At 43.5% G+C, this 14,409-nt stretch overlaps 1 protein-coding gene across 2 annotated transcripts in view; it reads left to right on the top strand.

Moving 5' to 3' along the window:
* FLT3 (fms related receptor tyrosine kinase 3) overlaps positions 1-14,409 on the top strand; it is a 76,955-nt gene that overhangs the window by 19,325 nt on the left and 43,221 nt on the right. Inside the window, exons 2-4 of one of the 2 annotated variants that reach the window (XM_058688970.1) lie at positions 2,538-2,659; positions 9,592-9,794; positions 12,572-12,687. In XM_058688970.1, coding sequence (XP_058544953.1) covers positions 2,538-2,659; positions 9,592-9,794; positions 12,572-12,687 — 441 coding nt within the window. The remainder of the gene's footprint in view (positions 1-2,537; positions 2,660-9,591; positions 9,795-12,571; positions 12,688-14,409) is intronic. The other variant, XM_058688980.1, reaches the window with a different exon arrangement.

Below are 14,409 nucleotides of genomic sequence, written 5' to 3' on the forward strand. Positions count from 1 at the left end.
TTGGGTACTCCAATCCTTGGTATTTAGTCAAGAAAAATAAAAGCATATGTCCATACCCAGACTTTCATACAAATATTCATAGCAGCTTTATTTGTAAGAGGCTAAAAGTGGAAACAATTTAAATTCTGTCAACAGGTAAATGAATTTAAATATTGTGTTATATCTATATAATAGACTACTACCCATCAGTTAAAAGGCATGAGCGACCGATATACTGCTACAATAGGGATGAATCTAAAAATAATACATACTGGGGCACCTGGGTGGCTCAGTCGGTTAAGCGTCCGACTTCAGCTCAGGTCACGATCTCGCGGTCTGTGAGTTCGAGCCCCGCATCGGGCTCTGGGCTGATGGCTCAGAGCCTGGAGCCTGCTTCCGGTTCTGTGTCTCCCTCTCTCTCTGCCCCTCCCCATTCATGCTCTGTCTCTCTCTGTCTCAAAAATAAATAAACGTTAAAAAAAAAATTTTTTTTTTAGAAATAAAAATAATACATACTGATAGAAGCCAGACAAAACCAGAAATTTCGTACTATGTGATTCCATTTATATGAAATCCTGGAAAATTCAAGCTAATCTATAGTGACAGAAAGGAGATCAGAGGTTGCTTGGTATGTGGCTGTGGGGTGAGTAGGAGGAAGGGATTACAGAGAGGCACGTGGCAACTTTTGGGGGCACAGAAACTTGACTGTGGTGATGGTTTTACAGATAGATATGTATTTATGTCAAAACTTACCAAATTATGCATTCTAAATATGTTCAACTTATTGTATATTAATTATACTGAATAAAACCATTTGAAAAAAGAGTGGGGAGAGGCAAAAACCACTAGGGAATAGCATAGAGCAGGGCAAGTTCTTGAATTCTCTAATTTTGTTTTGTTTTCCCCTATCCCTTGCAGCTGTGCTCATTTGATTTCCTTTAAAAGACTAGGGTTGGGGCACCTGACTGGCTCAGATGGAAGAACATGCAACCCTTAGATCTCGGGGTCCTGAGTTCGAGCCCCATGTTGGGTCTAGAGATTTTTTTTTAAAAAAAGAAAAAGGGGAAAAAAAAGACTAGGAGCTATATTAAGGGAATTAAAAAGTACATAATGACTAAATGCTAATGTGATTGTAGTAAAACTATTAAATTCACACCTTACATGTAGATATATAAATTGGCATGGCACCTTTGGAAAACCAAATGGCGATGCATTCCAAGAACCATTTAAGTATGTTTATATCCTTTAATCCACTAATTCCACTTCCAGAAATTGATACTAAAGAAATACCATTTTATTTTATCTTATCTTATCTTGTTTTAAGTTTATTTATTTTGAGAGAGAGGGCGAGACAGAGAGAGAGTGTGCGCACTCGTGAGCAGGGGAGGGGCAGAGAGAGAGGGAGACCGAGGATCCCAAGCAGGATCTGCACTGTCAGCACCGAGCCCAACAGACCGCTCAATCCCACGAACTGTGTGATTGTGACCTGAGCCAAAATCAAGAGTCGGACATTTAACCGACTGAACCACCCAGGCCCCCCCAAATGACGGTTTTGGTTTTTTTTAATACGATATTTATTGTCAGATTGGTTTCCAGGCAACACCCAGTGCTCATCCCAACAGGTGCCCTCCTCCATGCCCATCGCCCACTTTCCCCCACAGTTTTGTTTTTTTTTTTAAAGACATAAACTTATTTTCTGGAGAGGCAGAAAATAAAATTTAGAAAGCTTTCAAACGCATGAAGAAAGCTGAATCATAAGATAGAGGATGAGAAAGCCGAAAAGCAACCCAATTTCCACTGCAGGACCCCCACACGAGTACAAATTGCTAGCAGCAGGCTCCCAGAACATGGGCTGCCCACACGAGAGAGGAGTCTCCCCTGGGGAATCTGATTAGCCCAGGAGAAAACCTAAAAATAACCATACAGAGATGATGGGACAGCAAGTCAGACTTCATTCTTATATATGAGCACGCTGTCCAGGATCGTCAATCATTTGGGGGAAAACATCCAAATGATAGGAGAACAGAAAGTGAAGGAGAGAGAAAGGATCAAAGAAATAATTCAAAAACCTTTTCCTAAGAGAAGAATATGAGTTTCTGGATTGAAAAGGCCCCCTGAGCATCTTGCACGACGGATGAAAATACTGGCCGTAAGGCACCTAATTCTAAAACTTTCAGGGCAGAAAGGAAACATTTCACAAGCATCCATAAAGAAGAAGAAATTGCTTTCATGCAAATAATCAGTTCCTCAGGGCACTACCCTTACTTCAAATTCTTAGCAGCCACTATGCTTATTTCACATGGTCAATATCACATTGGACGGCACAAAGACTATTTCTATCATTGCAGAACCTTCTAGAAGACAGCACTGCTCCAAGTACCCCTGCCCCTGATTCATAGTGAGACTTGATTTTGATGAAGTTGTATTTCATATGTACTTTCCCGTTGGCCACCTTTGCCAGATTAATTTTGTTTTGTTGTTTTGTTGTACAATGAATACATACTTTCTTTTCAAGGTGTGCGTGTTATCAACATCCTTGTCTTTATTTTGTTTTACAGTTGTTTTTTCAGCAATGATATTTGAGACTATTACAAATCAAGATCTGCCTGTGATCAAGTGTGTTTTAATCAATCATAAGAACAATGATTCATCACTGGGGATATCATCATCGTATCCCATGGTAAAGTAATGTTAAAATTCTAACTTTAGCTATTTTCTCTAGAGACCATACTTTGTAAGCTGTTGAGGCCTGCCATGGCCATATGGATTTTTCTTTCTGTGTTTGTAAGTATATTATGTACTCGTATGCACTCCATTCCACCCAGATCACATTCTCTCGGGTTTGAATTCAGGAAGGACACCAATGCTGAGCATGAATAAGTAACAGAAATTACCCTTTCTCCTTGAAGAGAACCCAAGCTTCTCCCTCAAACCTGAGCCCCTAATTTCCAACTGCCTCCTGGTTATGGTTAAAATGGGTTTTCCGTTTGCTCATTAAAATCTACCTATCTGTTTTATTTCATCCCTACTTCCCCAAACCTGCTCCTATACTTATATTAACTGAGGGGCGCCTGGGTGGCGCAGTCGGTTGAGCGTCCGACTTCAGCCAGGTCACGATCTCGCGGTCAGTGAGTTCGAGCCCCGCGTCAGGCTCTGGGCTGATGGCTCGGAGCCTGGAGCCTGTTTCCGATTCTGTGTCTCCCTCTCTCTCTGCCCCTCCCCCGTTCATGCTCTGTCTCTCTCTGTCCCCAAAATAAATAAAAAACGTTGAAAAAAAAAAAAATTACTTGTATTAACTGATTTCTGTTTCGGGCCCTGTCTAGTTCCCAGGCTTGAAAGGTCAGCATCCTTTTGGGCTGCTTCCTCTCTCCCTTACCTTCACATTGGGTCAGTTACCAAGTCTTGTCAATTTCCTTGCTTTGATAGTTCTCACTTAATCTCCTATTCTCTGGTCCCACAGCCACTTCCAGAATTCAAGCCCTCAGTATCTCCCCCATAATCCCAATGATATCGCAAGGGACTTCTTCCTTCTAGAGTTCATCTCAGACAGGGCTGCCAGACTGTTCTTTCTGAGGCACAGCTGCATCCTTCACTGCCTGGCTTGGACCCTTCAGTGACTTCCCATTAAGCTGACATGAGGTTGCTCTATTATCCGACTCTGGCTCCGTCGGGTTCCACCTTTGTTCTTCATCACCCTTCTCCTCCAAACAGTTCGTATAACAGCTTAGGTATTTACTCAGAGGAAAGAAGCTTAAATAATAGAGGACTGAAAATATTTCAAAATATTAGAAATATACGGCAAAAAGGGAGCATACCTTAGCCGATTCCGTGAACATTTTCAGTGAAGGATTCATGCCGATGGGTAGTCACTGTTTTCTTTTACATGGGTGTAATACCTAAACACATAACATGATGCCCTGAACTTCACTCCCCACCCCCCTAAAATCAGAGATAGCGAAAATATTCTCAAATTTTAAAAATAGTGTGAATTTTATAAGAATATAAAACTTCTGGGGGCGCCTGGGTGGCTCAGTCGGTTAAGCGTCCGACCTCGGCTCAGGTCCCGATCTCATGGCTTGTGAGTTCGAGCCCGGCGTCAGGCTCTGGGCTGACAGCTCAGAGGCTGGAGCCTGTTTCAGATTCTGTGTCTCCCTCTCTCTGCCCCTCCCCTGTTCACACTCTGTCCCTGTCTCTCTCAAAAATAAATAAACATTAAAAATAAATAAATAAATAAATAAATAAATAAATAAATAAAACTTCTGATTTAAAACATGATTTTTTATGTCAGATTTTTAACAGAAATTGGCCTCATAACATATTGCTTATTAATAATGACATTTTGCATACACAGGATTTCAGTGTGGACAAAAAAATGTTAATATTATTTGCCATGATGTTTTAAACTTTTATTGTCTTTTCAACTTAAGAAAATAGCTGCTTACATTTAAATGTTTTCTTATAAAATACAGTCTTCAAAAAAAGCTAATAATGGGTCTTGGTTCCTAGTATTAAGTCCTGCATTATTTTTTTCATGCAGTATAAATTGTATGCTTATGCAATATTCAGGATTGGATTAAGACCTCATCGCTCTCAAACCGCATTTAACAGACAATCCTGCAAATCCTAGATGCTGCAAAGATGTGCAGTCTGCATAGCTTTTACCTCCTTGAAGTTGAGGCTGCTCTTTTTGGGTATTTTCCTACTTTAACGTGAAGTGGATTATTAGGGTAGCAGCGTTCTTGAAAATAATGGTTTAGATTTCATCCACAGTTCACACGGCTCAGATGAGACATCTTTCTTTCTTTCTTTCTTTCTTTCTTTTTTAAAGTTTATTTATTTTTGAGAGAGAGAGAGTGACAGAGCGTGAGCAGGGGAGGGGCAGAGAGAGAGGGAGACGCAGAATCCGCAGCAGGCTCCAGGCTCCGAGCTGTCAGCACAGAGCCCGATGCGGGGCTCGAACTCACGAGCCGTGAGATCATGACCTGAGCCGAAGTCAGGGGCTTAACCGACCGTGCCACCCAGGTGCCCCAGATGAGACATCTTTCTGGGAATCTCATAGTTCGGGCGCGTTCTGAATAACCAAGCACTCTAGTAGACAAAACGTGCCAATGTAACTCGAATAAATAGGCAGCTACATCCTTAGCTGTGTTACCAATATATCCTAGAACCAAAGTAAGATGATTTTACTGTTCCCACAACCCACTTAATTGTTTAAAGTCATCATTTATCATTTCTGTTTGAAGATGATTGTGGTGTGGGTGCTGGGTTTCTCCACTGCAGAGTTACTGTTTGTTTTCTTTGTAATTAACAAGTATCTGGGGGAAGATGCAAATATCCGGTCTCTCCTCCAATTTTCACCTACTGATTTTAGCACCCATTGGGGATCTTGCCACAACAGTTTTACTGTGATGTTTGCCTAAGGGTGATTTTCTTTTTCTCCCATTCCCTCTACATTTATAAAGTGGAATTCTGTGAAGAAGAGCTATCTCTTCTTTCTATTCAACTTATTCATATCAATTTGGACTCAGAGATATTTATTTTATTCTATGAGTTATGACCTGAGACTATCATTTTTATTATGGTATTCAGATTTGTCCAACTTAGGCCATTGGGAGCCACTTCATATTGACGTCTGTGTCATTTCAACACATTCCCTTGTTTTCTCAAGCACTTCCTTACTTTCCAGGACTGCAGGACAGTTCAGCCCTGGAATGAGCCATTTCTCTAAAAAGCTCTCCAAAACACTGGAGAATGGTGTTTAGAAACCAAGGTCTGAGAGTTGGGTGTGCGCATTGCTATTGGGACGTCATTGCCTCTAGGCAATGTATGTACTTACACTACTCCCCCCACCCACACACACACTCTATTTATCTCTCTATCATCTCTATATCTATCTATTTACCTATCTATGTATATACCACCAGAAATCATGCTGATAACTTTGCTTTCAATTCAGCTTTCAATTCAGCAAAGGGTTTATTCAACCTTTTCTTCTTTCCAATTTTGTACTTCGTTCTTCGAGAGTAAGAAACCTGGTTCTAATTATCTATAATAAATGACTTATGTAAACCTAGTGTATACGTAACCTGATTTCAGAATTGCTAACCCACACCCCAGTGAGAAACAGAATTACTAACTCGAATACAGCCTTTGTGTACAATTCTTTTTGTCTTTAACTTTATAGTATCCAACATAATATTTTTCTTTTCTTTATGTTTATTTATTTATCTTTGAGAGAGAGGAAGAGAGAGGGAGGGCACGAGTGAGTGCAGGGCACAGAGAGTAAGAGACAGAGAATCCCAAGCAGGCTCCACACTGTCAGTGCAGAGCCTGATATGGGACTTGAACTCATGAACCACGAGATCATGACCTGAGCTGAAATCAAGAGTAGGACACTTTACCGACCGAGCCACCAAGGTGCCCCAAGCACACATAGTTGTATTAGCTATTGCCAGATGCTCCCCAGAAGGGTTGTACCAGCGTGCGTTCCTCCAGAAATGTATAGAATAGCTGCTTCCTCCCAACCTCACCAACAAAACGTGTGGTCATACGTCAAAATTTTTGGCAGATTGACAGATAAGTAGTATCTCAGTGTTGTTGTTGTTGTTGTTTTTAAGTTTATTTATTTATTTTCAGAGAGAGAATGTGAGCAGGGGAGGGGCAGAGAGAGAGCGAGAGAGAAAGAATCCCAAGCAGACTCTGTACTGGCAGCACGGAGCCTGACATGGGGCTCAAACTTAAGAACCGTGAGATCATGAGCTGAGCTGAAACCAAGAGTCGGACGCTTAACCAGTTGAACCACCCAGGCGCCCCTCAGTGTTGTTTTAATTTATATTTTCTAATTATAATTGAGTTTGAACATTTTTTTCATATGTTCAAGGGCAAGTCTTTCTATCTGTCTCTGGTGAACTGTCTATTCAGTTCTTTCTCCCATTTTTCTTTTGTGTTTTGGTCCTGCATCCCTCATTGTCAAAAAAATTCTTTATAAATTAGGGGGATTTATTTGTGGTCTGTGTTGCAAATATTTTCTTCCAGCACGTCAGGTTTTTTTATTTTGTTTCGTTTTGTTTTTACTTTATTCTGTGCCTGTCTTTTAAGACCCAGCTCGAAAATAAATAAAACATTAAAAAAAATTTTTTTAAGGGGGGCCTGGGTAGCTTAGTACTGCTCAGGCCATGATCTCATTGTTTGTGAGTTTGAGCCCCACGTCAAGCTCCGGGCCGTGGAGCCTGCTTTGGATTCTGTGTCTCCCTCTCTTTCCCTGCCCCTCCCCTGCACGCACTCTCTCTCTCTCTCTCTCTCTCTCTCTCAGAAAATAAATAAAATATTAAAAAAAAAAAAAAAAAAGACCCAGCTCAATTTCTGGATTTCAATGAAGCATCCCCACCACCCCCATCCCAGCTTGGAAGTTACCTGTCTCTTCTCCAAAGTTCCAGAGCACTCAAATTTACCTTTCTTTCTTTTTTTTTTCTTTTTAAGATTTTTTGTTAATGTTTATTTATTTTTGAGAGAGAGAGAGAGAGAACAGAGTGCGAGCAGGGGAGGGGCAGAGAGAGAGGGAGACCCAGAATCCGAAGCAGGCTCCAGGCTCTGAACTGTCAGCACAGAGCCTGACACGGGGCTCAAACCCACGAACCTGGAGATCATGACCTGAGCCAAAGTCGGACGCCCAACTGACTGAGCTACCCAAGTGCCCCTCAAATTTCCCTTTCAAAGTAGTAGGTATCCTTTTTTTTTTTTTATGTTTATTTCTTTTTGAGAGGCAGAGAGAGATGGAGTGCAAGTGGGGGGAGAGACCGGGAGAGAGGGAGGCATAGAATCCCAAGCAGGCTCCAGACTCTGAGCTGTCAACACAGAGCCCGACGTGGGGCTCAAACCCACGAACTGCGAGATCATGACCTGAGCTGAAGTCAGATGCTTATCCGACTGAGCCACCCAGGCGCCCCCATCAAAGTAGTTGGTGTCTTTTCATGGGGCACATTGTATTTCACCCGGTGTTTTAGTTATTCCTTCCTACTAGACTTGAAACCCTTTAAGGACAAGATCAATGTCTTTTCTTCCTAGTCCCATAGTGCCCAGTAGATGGTCTAGCACTTATCAGATATTGAGTACATGAACTTACCCGTTACTTGCTGAATAAATGCATACAGAAAGCCAGAAGTATGGCTTGTGATCAGTAGCAGAAGACCTACCTACCCTGCTCTTCACCTGAAGAAGCTTGTGTGTGTGTGTGTGTGTGTATGTGTGTGTGTGTGTCTGCATGCACATGTGTGCGTGGGCGTGCTGTGCTGGGTGTTAGGAGAGTGACAGGTGAAGGGTCCCGAGACAGAAGTTGCTATCACACCTTCCTCTCAACATAACCTCAGTTACTTAAAGCCACCAAGAAGTATGGTGGTGGCAGTGAGCCAAGGTGGGGGGTGGAGGGGTGGGAATCTGCCCAGAAAATATTTTGGTTTTTAAGTTTTTAAGTTTCTTCTAACACAGGTACCAATTTGCCATTGCCATGTAGATTCTTATCGACATACCAATAATCACAAACACAGTTACCCGCCTATTACGAATTTTGTGACTATTGTTTGTACATTAGTTTGCTAGAGCGGCCGTAACACAGTATCACAGACTGACCTAAACAACAAATTTATTGTCTCGTAGTTCTGGAGGCTAGAAGTGTGAAATCGAGACGTCCTCAGGGTTGGTCCCTTCTGAAGGCTCTGTTCCAGGCCTTTCTCCTTGGCCCTTAGAGCTCTATCTTCATTTTCTTTTCTTTTTTTTTTAAGTTTATTGATTTATTTTGAGAGAGAGAGAGAGAGAGCAGGGGAGGGGCAGAGAAAGGGAGAGAGAGAATCCCAAGCAGGCTCCGAACACAGGGCTCGAACTCATGAACTGTGAGATCATGCCCCGAGCCAGAATCAAGAGTCAGACGCTACCTACTGAGCCCCCCACGTGCCCCACTATCGTCACTTTCACATGCCACGCTTCCGGGTGTGTGTTTCCTTCAAATTGCCCCTTCCTGTCAGCACGCCAGGCACACTGGATTAGAGCCCATCCAAATGGCCTCGTTTTAACTTGATCACCCGTGGAAAGGCCTTATTTTGGATAAGGTCACATTCTGAAGCAGTGGGGCTTAAGATGCAACATCTGAATTTTAGGGGGAACACAATTCAACTCCCAACAGTGTGTCAAATATATTAGAAATGCAGCCTAAAGTTATCTATCTTTTCTATAGAGAATTGTGAATAATAGGATTTTCGGTCAGTGACATGTTCTCCGGTGTCGACCTCCTTGATAAAGGTCCCAGTCAGGGGCGCCCGGGTGGCTCAGTCGCTTAAGCCTCGGACTTCAGTTCAGGTCCTGATCTCGCAGTTCGTGAGTTCAGGCCCCGCCTCGGGCTCCGTGCTGACAGCTCCGAGCCTGGAGTCTGCTTCGGAGTCTGTGTCTCCCTCTCTCTCTCTCTCTCTCTCTCTCTCTCTCTGCCCCCCACCCCCGCTCGTGCTCTTTCTCTCTCTCTTTCTCAAAAAGAAATAAAAACATTAAAGAAAAAAGAAAGGTTCCAGCCAAGAAGAGGATGCATCAAACGTGCCCTTGTAGTCAATTCACGTTGTTTCCACTCAGGCATCAGAACCCGCAGAAGACCTTGGGTGTGCCTTGAAACCCGAGAGCACAGAGGTGGTTTATGGAGCAGCCACTGTGGAAGTGGACATATCTGCATCCATCACACTGCAAGTCCTGGTCAACACCCCAGGGAACATTTCCTGTCTCTGGGTCTTTAAGCACAGCTCGCTGAATTGCCAGCCACACTTTGATTTACAAAACAGGTAACTGGGCTGGAGGATGGGGGGGGGGGGGGGGGGAAGGGAGGGGGGAGGGGGGTGGGAGGGGGATGGGAGGGGGCCGAGAGAGGGTGGGTTGGGGAATGTGCCCCCACAAGGATTTTTGGAGGAAAACATCCTGGCCGCAGAATGTGGTTCATACGGTGTTTCTTTTCAAATTTCTATCCATATCCATTATAACTCTTTATCTCCAGAGAAATGCTGAACTAAAAATACAGTTAGGACATGAATACCTGGCATTAAATAGCTGTCAGACCTATAGGATGTACCACACGGAAAGTGAGTTCTAATGTTAACTATGACCTTGAGTGAGTACCCGTGTTGGGTCACCAGTTGTAACAAATATACCACACCTATGCAAGATGTTAATAATAGTGAAAACTGCGTGGGGAGGACATAAGTGGGATCTCTCTGTACTCTCTGCTCAATTTTTCTGTCAATCTAGATTTACTCTAAAAAAAGAAAAAAAGCCGGTTAACTTAAAAAATGACATATAGATACACAGATATAGTTAGGGCTTAAGAAGACAGTGAATGGCTGGAAAAATGTACAACAAATAGTGAAAGAGTATTTGGGATTTTTAGGATGTCTTAGTTTTTTAATCGGATCTTGTCTGAAAGGTAAAACGTTAGAAACTTTTCACTCTCCTTAAAGTAGTCAGAAGCTGCTTTTTGGGGAATGCTCGGGGAAAGAACATTTGGTTTTAATCTGTTTTGTTTCATAGTCTGATGAGCAGAATTGCAATGATGGGCGACAGTCACAAAGTGTTTTAGTAAGAAATGGACCCGTGTACGAGGAATATTGGTCTCATGATCTAGAAAAAGACACCTCAGCCAAGAATTGTGATTTAATGGCCAAGTTTGTATCTAACCCTGCCGACTGCTGCCCTCTGCTGTCCCAGCCCCTGTGGATGATCCCAGATAGGGGCAGGAAGAAAGCGGCAGAAGCCATTTAAATGCCCACTTAATAATTCTAAAGCTGCTTTTCTCTCTAGCTCTTGGGGGTGTTCTGGGGTCCCATGGTGTAGAGGAGGCATTGTTTCCAGCAACAGTGCAGGAAGTGGTACCTACATGGTCCACAGGGGGTAACCTGCCTGCCTGACGTATGGGGGGGATGTATCTGTGACCGATTCGTACCAACTTTTTGCATTTGTTCCTTTAAGGTCAAACAAACTCATAAGTAATTTTTAGGACAGTAGCTATAATTCTGAAGTTTGGTTCTAAGTCTTGGAGCACATTCATTTTCCTTTCCTCTTTTGAGGCCGTATTACTCACTTCTGTTTTTTGGTTACTTGTATCTTGGGGTTAAACCAAAGCCCTCTTTTAGGCAGAATTTTGGCTCCAAGAAATGTTCTGGTAACCTTAAAATGTTATGCCACAACAGTTCTCACTGGATTGAGACCAAAACGCAAAGTAAAAACGTAGGGGTTTTTTTGTTGTTGTTTTTTTTTGTTTTTTTTTCAGTTCATGAGAGGTTGCCTTTTTGGATTTTAGGACAGACGGTCCCATTTGTTAGCCAAGGTCATGGGTCTGATGTGGATTAACTAACTTAGTACCAGAACTATTTAACAGCTTTTCCGTGGTACAGAATTATAGAAGCGTGTCTCTGGACTCAGGGCCAGAAAGCGTGAACACCTAGGCTTTGAGAACTTTCTTACAGTTTTGTGGGTTATGGACAAGAGTTCACAAATGACACCAGGAGACTGAATGGTTCAGAGAAGGAAAACAGAGTGCCAAAATACCTGCAGACTCCAATCAAACATGGATCCTACGAATTTACTGTCCTTAGGAACGCAAGCACACGTATTTCTTGAACCGTGCGGCTTGGAGCTCTGGGGAAGGGCGTCTCTGATATCGTGTGCGTTTGGATTTCCTGGGGAGCTTGTTAAAATGCAGATTCTGATTCAGTAGGCCTTGAGAGTCCGCATATCTGTCAACTCCCAGCTGCAGCTAACACAGTTGGAGGGAGACCAGCGTTGAGTAGTATGGGTCGAAAGGTCAGAAAGTGCAAATTTAAACCCAGCATTACTCAACAAACTACTAGAGGATATTTTAAGCTTTAATGACAATGGGTATTACCAAACAACGCATCGGAAGTTGTTTCCTTGAAGAGAAGGCTCCCCAGCCAAACTGATCTTTACCAAGGATCCAAAAAGTTAAAAAGCACAAACACTGAGACCTCTGTATCCTTACGTATCTGTGATTTCCTCCTTCCCATAGGATAACGCCTTGTCTCAGATTTCACTTGAACTTGATCATCTAGAGCAAGACACATGCAAAACATTGTTTCTTATCTCTGTGCGTCTTGCCTGTACGGTAATCTGGGCCTGCAAATGGGGAACTGAGACTGGTGGCCAGGTGACTGGGCAATATAACTGTGGAGGGTGGCTTGCCGTTGAAGGGAATAGCCCGTTATTGCTGATGGGAGTGTCCCCCCAAGCCTGTGCATTTGGGGACGGGAGTTTTCCCTCCAAGAGGCTGGAGAAGGCGCTAGAGTGGAGGTCACTCATTCTGAGGGGAGGGACTGAATCAAAGTCAAAGTCCAACTCAACAAGGCTCAGGCTGCGTGAGAAGCTGTGTTCTCCGAGTAGCCTGCCCCCTGTGCCACCGTCGGAGATGGAACGTGAGGGCCACCGGGCCGCCTTCTGGCTCAGTATGAAATGGTACATTTTAGTTTCACACGTTTTCCAAAATAACTAGTTCTCTTTCTTGTGTGTGTGTGTGTGTGTGTGTGTGTGTGTGTGTGTGTGTGTATTTTTTCAGAGGGGTCGTTTCCATGGTCATTTTGAAAATGACAGAAACCCAAGCTGGAGAATACCTACTTTTCATTCAGACTGAAGCTACCAATTATACGATATTGTTTACAGTGAGTATAAGAAGTAAGTCCCCGTTGCTACTCGGTATTCATGACATTCCGAGACTTCGGCGCGGGTCACGATCTCGCGGTCCGTGAGTTCGAGCCCCGCGTCGGGCTCTGGGCGGACGGCTCCGAGCCTGGAGCCTGCTTCCGATTCTGTGTCTCCCTCTCTCTCTGCCCCTCCCCCGTTCGTGCTCTGTCTCTCTGTCTCAAAAATAAATAAAAATTAAAAAAAAAAAACAAACCCAGGACACTCTCTATTTGGCTTTTCCCCCACCCATTTTTTTGACTGACAGGGAAGAAACGGGAAACATTTCGACCTTGACCTTGGAGTCAGAAGTCCTGGGTTCTTATTCTGGGCCTGTCACTGCCACCTTTGGCGGGTCACTTAATCTCTCTGAACCTCAAATTTCTTATCTGTAAAACGGAGATAAAAATGCACACCTCAAAAAAAAAAAAAGAAAAGAAAGAAAGAAAATGCACACCTCACAGGATTGTAGGATCTTAGCAGCATCCAAGAGAGCTCCCTGAGATGTTGGAAAGGTCTGTGTCTGCTCTAACAACGTAGTCACAGGCCACGTGGGGCCGTTGAACACTTGAAATGTGGCCAATGTGACTGGGGACCAAGGTCTTGATGGCACTTGAATAACCACATGGAGCTAGTGGCTACTTTATTTATACAAATGCTAGATCACTACGCAAACCGCCGGGAACAATCCAAATGTTCTTATGGAGGCGACTGTGTGGTTGGCATTCACCACCTGCATGGCTTTCTGGCTTCTTGTTTCTCCCAATTACACACGGGCCTAGTGATTGCAAAGAAAAAATCTTTTTTTAACATTTATTCATTTATGAGAGACAGAGAGCACAACCAGGATAGGGGCAGAGAGAGAGGGAGCCACAGAATCCAAAGCAGGCTCCAGGCTCCGAGCTGTCGGCACAGAGCCCGACGCGGGGCTCGAACTCACAAGCTGTGAGATCATGACCTGAGCCGAAGGGAGGCTTAACTGACTGAGCCACCTCGGCACCCCGAGAGAGAGAGAGAGAGAGAGAGAGAGAGAGAGAGAGAATCCCAAGCAGGCTCCACACTCAGTGAGCCCCTGGGCTCCATCCCATGACCCTGGGATTGTGACTTGAGCCAAAATCAAGAGCCAGAGTCAACCTGCTTAGCCACCCAGGAGCCCCTAGGGTACCTTCTTTTCATCTATTATTTACAGTGTAAAAATAGGACAGCAGCTACCCGAGTTCATTGTAATGTGCTTTCAGCATCCTGTTGGGTGGTGACGTTCAAAAAAACCTGGTAGAGGAGGACTTGGCAACAGTGTGAAAAAGAGGAAAGGGTTTAGCGAACCACAGGTTTAGCAGTAACCAGCAAGTAAGGCTGGGTTGCTACAAAACAGGAAAGCCGAACCTCGGCCGCCTCCGGTGGAGTGCGTAGGTCCGGGAAATTAATGGATGATTATTCTTCTCGGTTCCACATTTTGTTTTCAGCTGCATACTGACAAAACAAAACAACCCGATAGTGAAGAACAGGAGTTTCTGAAGTTTGAACAGCCGAAGGAATTGAGAATGTTTAGGACACAGAAGGAAATATTTTGGGGGGAAAAAAAAAAAAAGCCTGATTGCAGTATAATGTAGAGGAAACTTTCCTGGCATATAAGTCAGGGAACCTGGCTTAAGTAGTTAAAATACTTTGGACGGTAATTATCACCCTTGATGGTTGCTTCTGATTTTAAATCTCTGA

This window comes from Neofelis nebulosa, chromosome 1 (genome assembly GCF_028018385.1).
Source record: "Neofelis nebulosa isolate mNeoNeb1 chromosome 1, mNeoNeb1.pri, whole genome shotgun sequence".
Taxonomy (NCBI): Eukaryota; Metazoa; Chordata; class Mammalia; order Carnivora; family Felidae; genus Neofelis; species Neofelis nebulosa.